Raw genomic sequence first — 17,820 nt, 5'->3', positions numbered from 1 at the left:
TAACCGTCTTGTCGTCAAGTCAAAACTACACAGGTACCAGTATACATAAACAGCCATTAGTGGAAGGTTATCCAAATATACTGAGTCGAGTACAGTGTATTTGTGTTGTAAACAACTGAAATAAACAATGCATGGAATTGACAGATTTTAACAATTTTATTTTTTTGTTTTTCTTATATATATTATTTTCGCAGATTGTCATGAATTTGGGACACCCGGTTGTACGTAAATACTTATTCTACGTTCATATATTTTCGTGGCTAATTGCACTTTCTTATTTATTTTTGCTTTTTTGTTAAAATAGCTTCAAGAGATGCTCAAACTGGGGTGTACTTCTCAGACCAAAGTGCTTTTAGCTTACCAAACATACATGGAACTTTGTGAAGGTAGATTATCTGATTAAGCTTCTTTTTTTCATTTCATTAATTTTTTTATATTTTGTACTGTACACGAATGTAAACAAAATACTATAGATAAATACTGTGATGTAAATAAAACTGAACTTTAGAGAATTCTTAAAAATTCCTAAAATGCCCATTTATTTATTAATTAAAAGTTAATATGCATTCAAGAACTTTTTGCTTGTAGACTGAAAATTCCGACTGTACTCCTTTTTTTCGCATCAGAGACGCTATGCATCACAGGGAAGACAGAGTCTTTAAAATAACATAAAAATTATTCGTTTACTTTGGTATTTTATCCTAAGATGATAATAGTTGCGTACGCTTGAAGTTCAAGTTTTTAATCTAATTCCATAGTATTTGGAAAGCAGTATTTCATGACGAGGGCTTTGCTGAAATCACAAAAACTTACTATTCCGTTTATCCTTCAAATTCCAAAGTTTCCTTTGTTTATTCTACCTAATAATTTCTTCTATTCCCAGAAACCTAACAAACTAATTATGTTTCAGTTCACTTGTTAAAAGATGTACAGTATCATTACAATAAAGATTTAGATATTATATATCTAGCTGCGACAGATGAAGATCATGAATTGTATGTACCAGTATCTGTAAAGCAATCGTTTACACCAGAATGGATCAACAGCATTCATCAGTGTCTTAGTCCTAGTGGTGAAACTAGAAAGTAAGTTGATATTATGATGTATCCCCATTATTTAAAAAAAAAAAAAAAAAAGGATGTTAATTCAATCAACTTAAAATTGTTTCAGGTTTAATCTAGTTATTAGAGATACTGATAGTACATGCGTAATTTACAAAGTTACTAATGACTTAATTCCACCTCCTTCACCCGAAGCTACCAAAAAAAGAAAATTATTTGAGGAAAAAAGAAATTTGATTGCGAGCGAAATAAAGAAAAATATTCCTGAACTTTATGCCGAAGCGCTAAGCAAGAAAGAAAAATAAATTGATCATTACTTGTGTTTACATTAAATTTAAATTTTATTCACAAACAAAAAAAAAAATGATTTTTTTTTATAAACTTGCCCTTATAGAACGTATAATTTTTTGAAACATAATTCTGTGATTGTAATTACTTGTATTTATATAAAAATAAATAGATGAAAGATGTTATCGTTTCTAATTTGTTTATTCGTACCAAATTCTGAGCCAGCTTTAGTTTGTGTACCTTTCAAAGGAGTGGGTTGTTGCTTGAAGCTTTGTCAAAGGTGTGGTAACAGCTGATTGATTCATATTCATGAGATTTATCCCTTCTTAACGGCAGCACAGTTTACATTCACTGTTTCTGTTACAGTCAATGGTAATTAGTGAAAGTTAATCTGGTATTTTTGATGTGAAAAATGAATATTCGTACCGAGTGATGGAAGTGCAAAGTAATGTCCTTTGTGGAGTTCCTAAATGTACGAATGTTTTCTTTCGAATGAGAAGGTGAGTTTGCGATTATTGACACTCTAGTTCCTACCAAACAGTTTTATTCCTTAACTAGATGGAGAGAAAGAAAATTAAGCACAGTTCATATAGTTGTTTTCAATATCTTTGTTAAGTAGAGTGATCTATAAATCCTTTTTTTTTTATTATTTTTATTATATCCTTACGTTGTGGTTACTGAATAATTAACTTAAAGTATGGAACGTTTTAAAAATGTATTACAAAAATGAAAATATATTTTCAATTTTCAGGAATTAATTATTTGAATAAGTATGTACAATTTGGACGATCCACCGCCTAGATACCCGTGGGATCAACATTTGACGAGTGAAAGAAATCATGTTGCAGCTCTCTTTCATCTTCTTTCAATAATATTTACGTCATCAGCGTTGTTCAAAATGAGTTGGTTTAGAATATGGGGAAATCACTGTACATCCCCATTAGCTTTATATCAGTTCATGAAACTTGGTTACTTCGAAAGTTCTGGACGTCCGACTTCGCTGGATCTACCTAAACTTGAAGTCACTACATCGTCAATTGTAATCGAATATCACACAGATAATGACGGTATGTTATTTGTTTAGTATTTTTTTGTTTTGTTTTTTGCCACATAATAGATTTACATTACTTACATCTTTTATTAATATATCATTGACACTTGTTGACATTAGACACATTCCATTTGGAAGGAATTAATACTATTAATTTTTTATACTATTACTTATTTATTTCTCATTTATTGTATCATAAAGTTTACCGATTCAGATAGGTAATTCGAATGATTGTTTAAAAATAGGATGCTCAACCTTTCAAATGTAAAAGAAATCAATTATAAAAGTGTGATTTTGTTTATAAAGAAAATTTAAATGGAAAGTGCAAAAAGAGACAAAAGTTAATATATTTTTATTATTATTTTCAGTTATGTATTGCATCACACCTGATGTTCTGAATTTGATGAGAGTTCTCATTATGTTATGCGTGTTGTGCATATTTTATTCTATGATTGGATTTTGCCTAGACGTTATTGGCCCAACAAAAAAATCCTTGAGATTTATTCGACGCAATTCATTGCCTAGTATCTGGGCAGGTAAGTTTTTTTGTTTTAAATATTTTTTTTTTTATTTAGTGCATATCTCTTTTTTTACCAATGAACTAATTATGAGGTCCAGAAGAATGTTCTACGGTGCTGACGACGATAAGTGCAATTTATAATATATTGCAACTTCATTTTTGGCGGAGTTACGGCCAAAAACCTGATCGGAATTTCATAAGGACCACTGGTTTTGACAATGATTATGAAAACTACATAAAAAATTGTGAAAAATGGCGTTGACCCCGTTTCGATATCCCTAATATTTGTTGAGATATTTAAGATCAAAGTTACCATTTTATCTATTCATGATCAGTTTTCAATATTAATTTTCCACCAGAAATAAACGTTTTGGGTGGTCCTCTGTCTGCAAAAAATGTTATTTGTAACGCAAAGAACAAAAAAAATAATAATTGAAGATTTTAAAGAATGTAGAGTAATGTAATGGTTGTGGGAGAATCAGGATAAATTTGTTTTATCATCAAATAAAAGCAACCATCACATCAGTTTAAAGTACCTCGTATGCAAGACTTCTTTACTTATGATTATGGTAAGAATATCTTGCAGGTGTTGGTCTAGTGGTCAAGAGCATGGTTTTGTAAGGGGGAGATCCCCAGTTCGAATCCCGCGGTTGCAGTCATTCATAATACTGAATACATTATAATACTTTTTTAAATAAAATGTAGTCATACACGGGATTCAAACTGGGGATCTCCCAAAATCGCTTTTTATGTATGCTAAAAGCTGAGTTTAATAAGTTATGATAATATTTGTTTTCAGTTTTAACTGTTGTTGCTATTGTTGGAGTGTGCTACTTAATCACGAGATCATTGGAACACGCAGTTCGTAATATGAATTCGACTTATGGTATTCATATAACATATGAATATGGATGTTACGCCATCACAGCTGCAGGTAATCAATTTGCAGTATTTACTGCAGTTTGCAATATTTAAACACGATTAAAATTGAAGTACGCTAGAATTAATGAAAAACAAATACAATGACAGCAAAGCTGTCGCTTAGTTTTTACGAATATTTTTGCAGCTTAAAATTGTTTTTATTAATTAGAAATCACTAAAAGAATTTGTTGTGAGCTTTCAACAAAAGCTTTCTGGATTTTTTTAAATATTACCTCAATATTTGCAATGTTTCGATGTAAAAATAACTTATTTAGAATGAATAATCAGAAACAAAGATACTTAAGTCAAAATTAAATTTTCGCGAGTTGTTCTTCATCTTTTATTTTTCGTATTCTAAATATGCTGTTTTAAAAAACGGTAGATGAAACTTAAAAGTTGTAAAAGTTGGTAGATATAAAAATTTCTACAGCATAAAGCTCATGGAAGGAACAAGATAGTCATACTCGAAGATAGTCATGCAGTACTATAGTTCTTTTTATGTTGTCTGCATATCACGTTAAGACGTTCTTATGTACTCTTTAACAAAAACTTACAGTTTAAAATGTTAAGTATAAGGGTTGATTAAACGCCAAAAGGTACACAAATCAGCAAGCACTCAAAATTTCATTAATTCTTCATTAATATTTAAGTAATTTTACTGCATTAATATTCATTAATATTTTTTAGAATTTATTAGATGTCACAGACCCTTATGCTGGCCATTTTCGTCTACAAAATATTTGTTCAAGTAGCACTGTAGATTGACTGTAATATCTAGTTATTTATAATAATCAAACTATTAAATACAGGTTAAAAAGAAAAACGTTATAAAAAATAAAAAAAAAATTATGAGGCTAAAAAATTCAAAACTTTTTTTTATAAAAAAAAAATGTAATATGTAAAATAAAGTAAATAAGATATGTATATTTTTAGGACAGCTAATTATTCCAGTATTTTACTATAAGTAAAATTAAATTAAAATAGAGAAATCAATAATTGTTGTTGAATAATCTACTTGTTATAACTGTGTGTTATTTGTGCTCACGAATATTTCGGTAAGACGAATTCAAGACAGTAGCCTACTCTAACTTTGTCTTTTTCTACTTTAACATGCATGTACATATGTGTGATTTATCATAATTATAACAAAAAAATATTATAAATGAAGTGGCCAGAATAAGGGTCTGTGACATCTAATAAATTCTAAAAAATATTAATGAATATTAATGCAGTAAAATTACTTAAATATTAATGAAGAATTAATGAAATTTTGAGTGCTTGCTGATTTGTGTACCTTTTGGCGTTTAATCAACCCTTATACTTAACATTTTAAACTGTAAGTTTTTGTTAAAGAGATTTTTGTACCTTTTGGATAGATTTTCCTTTTTCTCTATTTTACAAAGTTACATATCTGCTTTACAGATTTTTTAAATTTGGAATAAGCAATTCTATCATTATAACCTTATAAGATGGTAAGTCGGAACCGTAACTACCACTAGAGAGATCTTTTTAAAGAATGATTATCGTTAAGGTCCCCCAAACCATCCTCAGTAACAACTTTTCTTGAAAAAGCGTTTTGAATAACATAGGAAGGTATTTGTGCGTGAATAGCAAAATTAAACTGCGATTTCATTACTTCCTTTTAAAAGGAGTAAGAAAAATAAACTGCGATTGCAGAACTTCTAGGCAAAGATTTTTTAATCGAACGACAATTCATTGATTTAAATCGGTTCACTCATTGATAATTTAAACGATTGCAGTACTTCCTCTTAGTAGGTGCAAGAGCATCAGCAATGTAGAGGAGCTTTAACCACTTATTCGAGCTGAATTTTATCAAAATCGGACTAAGCGTTATAGAAATATTGGTAATAATAGTTTTAGAAAGGGCCTTATTTGGGTGGGGCAAACTCCCCTCCTTATGAGGCACGGCGTCGAGACTTTTAAAGTGCAAATCTGTACAAAATTTCGATTCGAATGACATTTCATTCATGAAAATCGGTTCACGTGTCGATAATTTGAAACGATTCCTATACTTCCCCTTAACAAGTGTAAGAGCTGATCGCCGCTTTAATGTTACGTAGGGGAGCCCTAACCCTATCATCCTACCAAATTTTATCAAAATCGGGCCAAGATTTACAGAGTAATTAGTAATAATAATTTTGGAGGGGGCCTTACATAAAGGGGGCTAACTCCTCTCCCATACGATGTACAGGGTCGAGACCCCCAAAAGGCACATCTACATAAAATTCCGAATCGAATGACACCTCATTCATGAAAATCGGTTCACGCGTTTAGGCGCTACGTTGTTTACAAAAAAGGTAACAACAAGAACAACAACAAGAACAAGAAGAAGAACAAGAACATTTTTTGAAAAAGCGGTTTTTGCTCATTTTCGGCAACTTTTTTCTCGAAACCTATTAGATTTGGGTGGTTGCAAAAAAATTACAGTTATGAAGGAGGGTTTGGAGTAAGATTTAAAGAAAATTTGGGAATTTTATCTTTTATAGAAAAAGAGAAAAAAATTGTCAAAGTTGGGTGTTTTTCAACGTTACGCTTTTTCGTGCAGTTTTTGATGGTCAACCCTTATACAACTGTCCTACCGGACAGTTTTAATGATGAATCATCGATCTATATATTGTCGTTTGGTAACTAGACTATATTTCCGTTGTTCTACTTTCATCAAGTATGGGTAAAGATTATTCCAGTTTACTTGTAGACTGACCACCACTTGTGTATCATTAATTTGTTATAAAATTAGCAATTAAAAACTTTGTAGGAAGACATAGTTCGTACAAATTCAGGACATTACAAAGAAGAATAAGTTCATAAATTTATATAATGGACCTAGCTTTAAAATAGTACTACTTTTAATTTACACTGATGGACAAAATTAACGCACCACCCTTATTTTTTTATGATTTCCAATTTGTGCAAATTTTGGACTTTCAAATTATTGTTAGCTGAAAAAATAAGTAACTACGGCCATCTGAAGAATTTAGGCCTATTCTCACCTCATCTGTAAAGAGAACTCTCTTCCAGTTGTCTAAAGTCCAATTCACATGTTCACGTGCAAACTGAAGCCTGGTCATTTTGTGAACTGTGGTAAGGAGACGGCCACGAGCAGGATGTCGGGCTCTAAGGTTACTTTCATTAAGTCTTCTTCTAACAGTCCTACTGGAGATGGAAACATTTCGGACTTGCCTTATGAGACTTTTTATCTCATTTCCCGTTATACTCCTGTTTCGCAAAGCCAGGTGCCGGATGTAACTATCGTCTCTCTCTCTGCTGTCTCCATAAATCGCTTTAGACAAGTGATGTACGTCCAAAACAAAAGCGGAAAATAATTTATTTAATTTTAACTAAACAAAAACTGAGTGGTGCGCTAATTTTGTCTACCAGTATAATTAAAATAAACATATATGTTTGTATTTATTTGTCGCTTTAATTTTTTTTTCAGGTGCTTTATCTTTACTAGCTACAACATGTAATTTACTACAGGAACCTTCTGCTCCGCGACCAATACCAGATGGTGCTGTCCGTCAAAGACTTGTCGGAGACTTTGAAGATCTAGAAGCTATGTCTGTAAATTTGAGAAATATGCCACCACCACCTCCATATTCTCCTTAAATTACAATTTAATTAATTTTTTTAAAAACTTCGTATTTTTACCTAAATGTGATTTTAAACATTCTAAAGTTATTCTTAGTTTTTAAATAATGAATACCCCAGTAATTCTGGATTTTGCATTGGGATTTTTATGGTAATTAGATTTAAATCAAAATTATCATCAAAGTAATTAATTAATAATGAGTAAGAAAGTCAAATAATCCAGTTCTAGAGTAATTCATTTCTGTTTTATCTTATAAATGAAAAACATTTTGATAATCTGCTCATTTCTTAAATCATGAAACAATAATATGAGGAAGATGCCTTATTTTTGTAGATGAAAATAACAAATTTTAGGGAGAATTCAGGAGTATAAATTACAACCCTTTGTTGTCAGTTGAATTAATTGTTTGGTGTCCGTAAAAAAAAACCTCCAGAATTTTTTGATTATTATTTATTTTTTTAAAAACAAATATTCACTCCTTAAAAAAAAAAAAAAAAAAAATGCTCAAAAATACTGTAAACACTTAAAAAAGTATATGTAATGATCTCTAAAAATTTGAAGGGGAGAAGTGATCAGCCTTGTTATTGTTTTATTCGGTATAAGAGAGTTCTACTTACTGAAATTCTATTTGACACATAGATTGTTTAGAGCCTTCATAAGATTTAAATGATTTATAAGTTATGTCTGAACATCGTAACTCAACAATTAGGAATTGCAGGTTCAAGCTTATTATGTTAACATTTTATTAATGACGTAAAAAGCGTACGAGTTTTATTACAATTGAAAGTATTCGCCTGGGAAATTTAGATTTAACTGCTTCTGATTTAGATAAGCTCGATTTATTCCTCACAACTCAGCAGTAGGAAATTATTTAAAGTGCATTAATTTTAAACTGCTTTTCGAGTGCAATAAGTGAAAATTAATGTGCTTGTGCGCTATATTTTCTTTTTCTTTTTTCTAGCAATTTCAATTAGGTTTGGGATTTTGGAAAAAATCTATGAAACGTTTCCAAGATAATAAGGAAATGGTCTGTTGAGCTAAAGAGCAATAAAACATTCTAAATTCTTTACAGTACGGAACGGTCGTCGGTGTAGTGATTATTAAGCGTAAGTTTGTAAGTGGGAAATCCTCAATTCGAATATGTTAGGAAAAACGTTAATGGTTTATGTGCTTCTGCCCCCGTCTACAACTCCTAATTGGTAAGATGGACGTTAAGCGCCGTCTGAAAAAATAGGCAATTATTAATTTACTTTTTTTTTTCTTCTCTATACTTGCGGAATAAACATATTTGTTTAAGGTACAAATAAATGTTCGAATTGAAGCTTTAGTATTTATCAGATTAGTGTAGAAAATCTGACTTTGTCTTATGTTTCTATGACAAATTTTCTAATTTAGTCTGCGTTAAAAGAGCCAATTATTATTTTTTCAAGGATCACGTCAGTTGCAGAGACGTTCTTACCTTGTAGAAAAATCGGGATGGTAAATTTATCTTTTGATTCTAATGCTAAATCCACTACTGCTTGGCAGTAACATCTTCAGGACAAAGTTTTGTGGATTATGAAAATTTTCACGACTAGTATTTTTTATATATATAACGTCTTGTTATGCGCACCAGCTCAAACAGTAATCTTGCTTCGGGTGTAGTACATCATTTTCCGGTTTTAAACATAGAGCGTTCAAAAATTCTTATAGTATGGAGTAACTATTATCTGAGGCATAAATCTGAGTTCAATAGCCAGCGCGTGATAGAGCATTTTTGCTTCATTGTCTTTAACATCCAGACTAATTTAATTAGATATAGCAGGACTCCATGCTTTCATGAATTTCGAATCATTTGATCTTATCTTGGTGGATCACCTTTCTAATTTAAGTTTGTCAGCATCTATTGCCTTTTTCACCCCGGGCTTTCTCGAATTGCCAATTATTATTTTGGAATATTTTCCTATAACGAGGCAGAGCTAAAAAAGCTACGGTGTTACTGTTATGCGATGATAATTGTTAATTATATTATTAATAATTATTGATTACATTATATTATTATGTTAATCATAAATCTTTCCTTATATAAATTGAACAATTATTTGGAGAGGATAAAATGCGCCCTATTAATTATATTTTGCAGTGTTTTATTTAATTTTTATCTTTTGGTAGTTTGATTTAATTTTGGATCAGGATTGAATTTTGCAGATTGTTCTTCTGAATATATTTGTTTCACATATCGATAGAAAATATGACCCGATAAGTAACGGGATGTTATATGTTAATGTGCTTGAAGCTGTTTTAAAACTCTCCGAAAACTCTTATTAAAACAAAAAGATTAGTGCTGTCAATTAATGTATGAAATATGAACCAAGGGATCAATCTTTATTAATAATATTAATTATATTATTAATAAATCTTTTCTTGTATAACTTAAATAATTTATTTGGAAAGCATAAAGTGCACCTTATTAATTATATTTTGTTATTAAACGTGTGCAAAAATGTTAGTACAATTAATACCTACGCAGGTACTTACACTATTGGTTCTTCTAATATTTTCTACTTGTCTATCTACTATTGATTAATACTTGTGAAGAATTGCATGTATGTTTAATTAATTGCTATTTTCCTATCTATTAATTGTAACTTACTTTTTTTTTTTGGCAAATAACCATTTGCTTCAAGAAGGTATTTGGTAATTCATAAATTCACATAACATAATTTAAGATTTTTATTTTTCTTCAAATAAATTAAATTTTTCTGAATTGTAAAATTAATTTTATTGTTACTGTCATGAAATTTACCATATATATGTATTATCAGTTTTTAGCAATTTATTAGCTTTAAAGCGAAAATTATCAAACAATATCACATCAAAGTATATTATTGAATATTTCTTTAAAATAATATTTATTTGTATAAATGTCTTAAGTGTTTTTCAAGCAAAATTATCCTTTAATGAGCAATTTTCTATTTGTAATTTAGAAATGCATTAGTGTTTTTTTTTTTTTCGAGTTATCCTCTTTTTTGTATTTGACTAGTCCACCTCTTTTTCTCTAGTTATAAAGCTGTTCCAGAGATTTAGGGAACAATGCACTTGTCGCATTTACATATGATCGTACTAAATCAATTAAATCTCCTCAAACATTTTCTGTGGTGAGCGCAAGTTATATTCATTACCAATATAGTTGTCAATTTAAGATCCCTTTAAAGAAGATTTGCTCATTGTACATCTTGTAAAAAAGCTAATCTATAATATTGTTCTTCTACGATTTATTTTTACCCTCTAAAAGGTATATGTTTCCTACTGATTGTTGTATGTATACGTTAGTAATTTCACAGTTACTCATTCTCACAACGAGAACTATCCGAGAAATCTAGCTAGTTTAATTTGTGGGCTAGTTTTTATTAAAGTTTCAATATACTTTTTTCTACTTTGTGGACTGGTAGCTTTAAGCAACATTAAAGGTAAACGAAAATGTAACTGTGACGAAATATTGTTTGATAATTGTTGAAGTTGGGTACTTTTGAAAAGAAGACATAAGTTACTTGGTAGTATATAAATCTCTTGAACAATTTTCATTTATTGATAAAAAAAAATGACTTCATAAAAGCATACTTAATTGGTGACGTACCTTTTAACATACAAAGCTTTTAGGAAATAGTTTTCATGTGTAAAAAATCATTATATTTCTTCTGGAGGTTTTTAAATTTATTCCTTTTATGAACTAAAAATCATAAATGCAACCTCAATTCGATTTTATAATAAATTGTTTCCTATTTTGAAAATTTATAAATTTTTACTGAGTAATTATTCCATTTATTAAATAATCTGTGTAATAAAAGTCATTATAAAAAAGTTTTTAAAAACCGTAGTAAAGGTAAACAAATCTAATGAGATACTGGTAATATTTTTCTAAATAAGTAGCTAGTAATTATTCAACATACTGCAATCTGCATATTTTACCATTCACGGCTTTAAAAATATTTTACAAAGTTTATTCGTTGTAAAAATGTGATAGGTCATTAGACTAATTTGTATATATATATAAAAACAAAAACAAATTGTAAATATAGATATAAATATTTTATCAGTAATGAGAAGTAAATAAATAAAGTAGACTGTGAGTAGTTTTGATTACATCTTTGAATCAGTCTTTATTTAGAGGAATATTAGCTAAGTTGTAGATATGGTTTATACAAAATTGATAAATAAATCTAAAAAACTTAAAACAAAATAACAGAATGCAAGCCAGTCAATTTTTAAATTATCGAACAACTTTACTTTTATTATTATTATTATTATTTTTTATTGGAGACTTGAGATAAACATATTAAACACCGAATAGTAATTTTTATTAATTCTTAGTCTTTACTTCATTAAATTGGATTGGCTGAGGTCGAAATTAACTTTCAAACAGAATCTTCTTAAAGGTAACAGGAGAGTGTTAAAAAAGGTTTTTTTAAACTTAATTCTTTGGTCGAACTCCATTGCGGATTTCCTGCAGCGTCCTCTCGTAACCCACTACTGCCCGTCATCGGACTTGTGAGCTTGTAGAACGAACGACCTGTCAGGAATAAAAACAAAAAACTAAGTGCTAATATTTGAACCGTGGATTCGAATACTAGTCTCGAACTATTTTCCCTTTACTCTTTTACTATTATTTAATAAAAATTATTTGACTTGAAGCAGATTTAATTTGTTAGTACTTCTACATAGACCGAAGTTAAAACGACTTTATCTGGGGACCGATAGTATCAGTCAAATGTCAGGGAGCGTGTTATTTAAATTATAAAATTGATGTAAGTTAGGTTGGGCGGGCGAATGTTATGCTATGGCTAAAAAAGCTTCCAACTTTCGAAGGTTTTAGAGAGAGCTAGTAAGAACATCTTCCATTCTTTCAGTATCTTACTGAAGGTACAGATTGGTTTTTAATTAAGATTTTCGCTTTAAGAAGAAAATAAGACAAAAATCTACGCGGCATTTTTCCTAATATAATGTGGCAAATTTAAATTTATGGTCATATTTTTGTTCACAACTTCAACATATTTCTTACTTTATTATTGAAGCTACTACTATACATTTTGTTCTACTATTTGAATAAGCCACTAAAATATTTTAACTGAAACAGGTTTTGACGATTCTTAATCGTAATTCCTGTGTTTCTTAACTGGAAGTGGATTACGGAATCTTCTCAATGCACTTGCATAAATCTTTATCAATTTTTTGTTTTTTTTAGTTTTGAAAACATTCCTGTAACAAATATTGAAAATAAAATTAATTCATTTTGTTCCCAACAAAAGAGATCATACAATTATGATTATATTTATTTATTTAGCTTCTATTACAGAATAAGATAAACAGAAGGGAGTTGACTCTGTTAATATACTTTCATAAAATTAAATAATTTTAAATAAGTATGATTTTTCTAGAAGAGAAATGCCAACAGCCTCAACAACCTCAAAATTTTGAAAAAATAGATGCTTAACGGAAGAGTTGGTTTATTATTACTGAAGATAGCGTTGCTTTCAGTTAGATTTATTACGAAAGCTAACTCTCGAAACCTAGCTAGCCAAAGTTTCGATAAAAATTAATAACTAAAAAGAAAGTGCACCCATAGTTGCTTTTTCAAAATGCAAAAATTTAAGTATTACTCCGTACCTTATTTAAGTTGAGCTTCTAACCAGCAAGCCTCCTAGTAGATTTTCTTCCTTCTAATTGCATTGTTTTGATTTCTCAGTTTTTTCCCGCAGTATTTACCACTTAGTCTTCAAATACATCACTATAATTAAGAAAATATTTTAAATTGTACATTTAATTTGTTTTCGTGCCTTTTTTTTGATACCTGCTAAAAATATCGTTTGATAGAAAGTGATTGAAAGGAGAAAACTAACTGCCATAATCGTCCTATTTATATTTGTTTTATAAGGCCAAAATTTTCACAAATAGGGTCCCTACACTTGCTAATTTCATGTTTTCAAATAACAACTCCTTCCATTTTTTCAATTCTTTATAAATGTATTTTTCCTATTATAATGCTATTCGCCCAGTAGGCAAAAAAGAGGAAAAATAAGTTCAGAGATTTAAGCCTAGACAAAGCAAGAGATAAATGTGGACAACATTAAATATTACATAACAATAATATTAAATTAACATTAACATTAAACATGTTGTGTTCAAGAAAAGAGTCCATGAGAGGTAAAATAATAATGATGAATAATTAATTTAATAAATGTATTCACAATGTTATGAACAATGTTATGAGGTATAAATTGAAGATACATATTACTTACCAAGCATTGTAATGCCAATAGCGATAATGATAGATATTCCCAAGCATAATACACATTTTAGTCCGCAACACATTACATTTGATTATGTTTATTCCTAGCGAAAAGTTTATAAAATTAATTTTACATAGAACTTTAATTTTAATTTCTGGTGAACAATGCTCAAGTATTGCTTATCAACTTAATTCAAGGTTGCGTTTCAATTTTTATTCTTATCTTATCTGCTTTTAGGTTTTAAATGAAAAGGTTGGATCAGTTGTATAAAAATAGCGACAACTCAGTTAGGTAAAACAATTGATATCCGCAGCTGAAGCTCTAAATATTTATCATTAATGCCGCACACTTGCTCTACATTTAACTCAATTTATACATAAATTTCCCAAAACAATTATATTTTTGTCTACTTCTAATTACTGATCAGGATTTTGTTCATGTCAACCATTTATTAAATATAAATCTGCCTTAAAATGGAAGAATTTAAGTATTACTCCGTGTTTTACCTTAGATCAGTTGAACTTCTTACTAGCGTTTTGCTAAAGAAATCAAAACATTCAAACGAATTTCTCTTACTATTTCTGTCATTAATTTATTTGTAATTTCTCATTGGTCATTTCCAAGAGCAAGTTAAGGACTTGTTGAACATTCTCAAACTGAAACAGCTTTTCTTTTTTTTATTTAATTTAGTCGTGCGAAACCAATATTGAAGTCAACAACAACATAAAAAAAGTATCACAAAAGAAAAAGAACTCAGTTTTGCTTTTTTACGTAGCTCCAAGAGTTCAAAACAAACAAGAGTTGAAAATAGAAAGAATTTTTAGAAATGCTCGACGCTACTAAACTCTACTTATAATACTAAAATCAGTTTTTAAAAAAAGAAATTTTTGACATGATACTACTTGATCATTGGATCATATTCAAGAGGCTGTCTTTTATGTAGATTAATACCGAATAATGGAGGTCGTGTATCTCCCAAATGATTTATTTCTAACACCAAAGACATTTAGACCACTACAAATCCAATCTACAGTCTACCATCAATTCACCAGTTAAAAGGAACATCTAGCTGTTTATTCTTCTCGCGCTACAATTATCGTTACATTTCCTTTTGCGTTACAACAATTTTGTAATTTACTGAAATATGGTCAGCATTAGTAAAGTGCATTAGTCGTTAAAAATCGACTTGAATACCTTGGTAGGTGTTAGTGGCTGTTTTAAAATAAATTGGGATTATGCCGCACACTGACATTGCAAATGATATTTGTTCATTGTGACTTAAAAGCAGAGCTTTGGGCTTGCAGCTAGTCGGTAGACGACATTCAATATCATCAACCCCTGAAAGGGAAAAAGCAAGAAAAGTGAAAGACTCCAGACTTGATCCTTAAAAAAAGAAAGTAAGAAATTAAAAAAAAAGCCTTAGGCTTTATTAAAAGCTGCTCTCCATTACCCTAAGTGTAGTTTCACGGATAAATACCACATTTGGTATATGGTATGATAATTAACTAATTACCAGTATATTATTTTACTATATAATACATACTGTAATTAATATAAACCAGGCTCTATAAAGGGCTTCATCTGGTTACAGTTATTTCAACGCCCTCTAAGATAGAAACTTATTTCCTGCACTAACAGTGCTACATATGTAAGAATTTGAGTGTAAGGTAGGGTTTTTTTTTTTATCTATTCGGTTAATAAAAATTAAATAATATCTACAAGTATGATGAAAATTATTAAGGTAGAATCTAAGAAGGTAATAATCTAATACTATTATTACTAGAATTTAGGCCATAATTCAATATAGTTGTTGTTTTGTTTTGTAAGGTGCGCAACATCAAGGGTCCTTTGCACCTAGACTACACTGGAGAATAGACACTTTACTACACGGCCTAATCTACACCTAGTCTATCTGATCGAAACAAACCTAACGGTTGGCCTAACTCGTGTTTCCTTCTAACTAATTCAATATAGGTTAACTGGTCAACCGCCATAGAGTTATTACATTTGAAAAAAAAAATAAATTTTAGAACAATTTTGGATTCAAGCATCAAAAGCAAATCTTATGAGTTCATAGATTTTTAAATAGCTGTTATTGAAATTTCTATACCTTTCCAGTGGCATTAAAAATATTATGAGTTTTTTGCTAAGCTTTTTAAATTTTCAACCTTTGTTATTTACTGTAATATGTTTCACACAAAATTGTTTCAACGTAAGAAAGATTTCATAAATATAAGATCTGTGTTTTAAAATATTTTTTCTCTGCAATACAAACGTTTGTAAAACTTAGTACCGTAACTATGACAATTATGGTTATAAGAAAAGCATTTTGTTCGAATATGAAAAGGGAACCTATATTTTTTTTTTTTATTGGTAAAACAATTAACACATACTTTTTAGTGGCACTTATATTTTAAATAATGTATTTTAAGGATATTTGCTTATTTTTAACTAGTCTTAGAGATACGCTTGTAAGATTTTACCAACAGTTTGCAAATTAAACTATCTCATTCAACAATAAATGTATGTGCTCATTTGGAGAATTCTGATATCAGAGAAACTTTTTTATTTAAAAAAAAAAATTGTTTTCTTCAAAAGTTGACCAAAAATGAATTGTTTACCAAAACTATTCACTGTAAACTATAAACTGGGCACTTTATTTAAATTTAACCAGTCACAATTCAGACTTGGAAAATTTTCTTCATACATTGGCTATTTGTGGAATCGTCATCCCAAAGTGTTTTAAGAAAGTTAAAAACAAAAATAATGTAACCTAATATCATTGGTTTTTTGGTAAAGAGAAAATATCAAAACGCATATTGCCCATCTAAGTGAAAGAAGAAAAACAAAGGGAAAAAGAGAGAAAATGAAAAATATCTCTTTGAACTATTTAGTTGTGAAGCCATCAAATCAAGTTAGCTATATAATTTCAATAATGTTTTATACAGCCCCAACAGGGATTCAAGAAATTTCAATTCAGAAATTAAAAGAATAAATTTAACTAGCTGAAGTACCTGGCGTTGTGAGATTTTCTCAAAACTGAAGAAAGAACAATGGAACTGGGTCTGTTATTAGTAATAATAATTATTAATAAATGTTTCTGTAACTCAACCAACTCGCATAGCCACGCCAATATATTTGAAGAGGACAATATATTTGTCGAAACGTTGGCAAAAAGATGAGTTTGTTTTTTTATTTGACCGATTCCTCGCCAATCTTGAATTGTAAGAGTAATGCTAATAATATTATTATTTTAATAACTAGACACCATCACACTTAAAGATTTATTAGATACAGAGATATAAAGATGATTAGTTTATAAATTTACGCAATGAATGGGTGATTTCTTGAGGCATCTGTAATCAATATTTTAACTTCCAACTATAAAGCTCAATGATTTAAACGATTTGTTAATCTAACTTATCACAATTGGTCAATACCTTAATCTGGAACCTGGATTAACATGTGTAATAATTTACAAGCTGCACAAAATGTGTCCTACTACATTAAGGAAACAAACTTTTTTGTTGTTGAACTTTAAAAAACTGTCAATGATCCTCAAAATTAAAAAAAGAAAAGAAAATATAAAAATTGGTTTGAATTGTTCATAAAGTAAATAACAGTGCTATCTAGTAGCACTTCAGTAAACTACTATAGATAGTAGTTTTAGCTTTCACCGCTAGAAAGCATAACAATATACTTTTGATGGTAATTTGCTAGTTAATTACGCCACGCAGCATAGGGTGAAGGGACCAGTAATTGACTGGGCACCAGTAATTGACATACCAGATATAAACTGGTATTATAAGGGATATGAGCCGTTTTTAGTGGTGATTCTTTCAATTTCGTTATTGAGAAGCCTTTAGGCAGCAGTTCCAGAAAAATATTAATTATTGGAAGGTTCCTTGGTATCAGTGGAAGGTTATTTGTGTAAAAAGTTCAAAATCAAGGAAAAAACAAGCCGTTGCTAAGGAGGATTGATAAGAAAATAATTTTTCTTTTTTCTTATTTTTCGTTTATTTGTTCATATATTCGTGTGGTTATCAATGTTCTGTTATAATTAGTATTACTTGTAGAGTTCATTTATGTAGTTTTTTTTTTAA

The 17,820-nt window shown here is 29.6% G+C and overlaps 2 protein-coding genes across 2 annotated transcripts; both read left to right on the top strand.

The window, feature by feature from the left end:
- Positions 1 to 79: 79 nt before the first annotated feature.
- Positions 80 to 1,534, top strand: LOC141461175 (uncharacterized). Its single transcript, XM_074141965.1, has 4 exons — positions 80 to 221; positions 305 to 386; positions 911 to 1,085; positions 1,171 to 1,534. The coding sequence occupies exons 1-4, from the start codon at positions 132 to 134 to the stop codon at positions 1,364 to 1,366; spliced, it is 543 nt and encodes a 180-aa protein (XP_073998066.1). The 5' UTR covers positions 80 to 131; the 3' UTR covers positions 1,367 to 1,534.
- An 18-nt stretch (positions 1,535 to 1,552) lies between these two features.
- On the top strand, positions 1,553 to 11,573 carry LOC141461173 (transmembrane protein 127-like). The gene is made up of 6 exons (XM_074141961.1): positions 1,553 to 1,629; positions 1,716 to 1,849; positions 2,101 to 2,416; positions 2,769 to 2,936; positions 3,720 to 3,854; positions 7,299 to 11,573. The coding sequence occupies exons 3-6, from the start codon at positions 2,122 to 2,124 to the stop codon at positions 7,466 to 7,468; spliced, it is 768 nt and encodes a 255-aa protein (XP_073998062.1). The 5' UTR covers positions 1,553 to 1,629; positions 1,716 to 1,849; positions 2,101 to 2,121; the 3' UTR covers positions 7,469 to 11,573.
- The last annotated feature ends 6,247 nt before the right edge of the window (positions 11,574 to 17,820 follow it).

Source organism: Rhodnius prolixus, unplaced genomic scaffold, assembly GCF_049639745.1.
Source record: "Rhodnius prolixus isolate KJV_2025 unplaced genomic scaffold, Rpr scaffold_6, whole genome shotgun sequence".
In the NCBI taxonomy this organism is placed as follows: domain Eukaryota; kingdom Metazoa; phylum Arthropoda; class Insecta; order Hemiptera; family Reduviidae; genus Rhodnius; species Rhodnius prolixus.
Note: the sequence above shows the minus strand (reverse complement) of the source record. Positions and strands in the feature narration are given on the sequence as shown.

Bases quoted from the DNA above. Each gene is read 5' to 3' on its own strand.
- LOC141461175 (XM_074141965.1), top strand. From the start codon at position 132: ATGGAATTGACAGATTTTAACAATTTTATTTTTTTGTTTTTCTTATAT. The intron at 387-910 runs GTAGATTATCTG...ATTATGTTTCAG, and splicing joins ATACATGGAACTTTGTGAAG to TTCACTTGTTAAAAGATGTA. The intron at 1,086-1,170 runs GTAAGTTGATAT...AAATTGTTTCAG, and splicing joins CCTAGTGGTGAAACTAGAAA to GTTTAATCTAGTTATTAGAG.
- LOC141461173 (XM_074141961.1), top strand. From the start codon at position 2,122: ATGTACAATTTGGACGATCCACCGCCTAGATACCCGTGGGATCAACAT. The intron at 2,417-2,768 runs GTATGTTATTTG...TATTATTTTCAG, and splicing joins ATATCACACAGATAATGACG to TTATGTATTGCATCACACCT. The intron at 2,937-3,719 runs GTAAGTTTTTTT...ATTTGTTTTCAG, and splicing joins ATTGCCTAGTATCTGGGCAG to TTTTAACTGTTGTTGCTATT.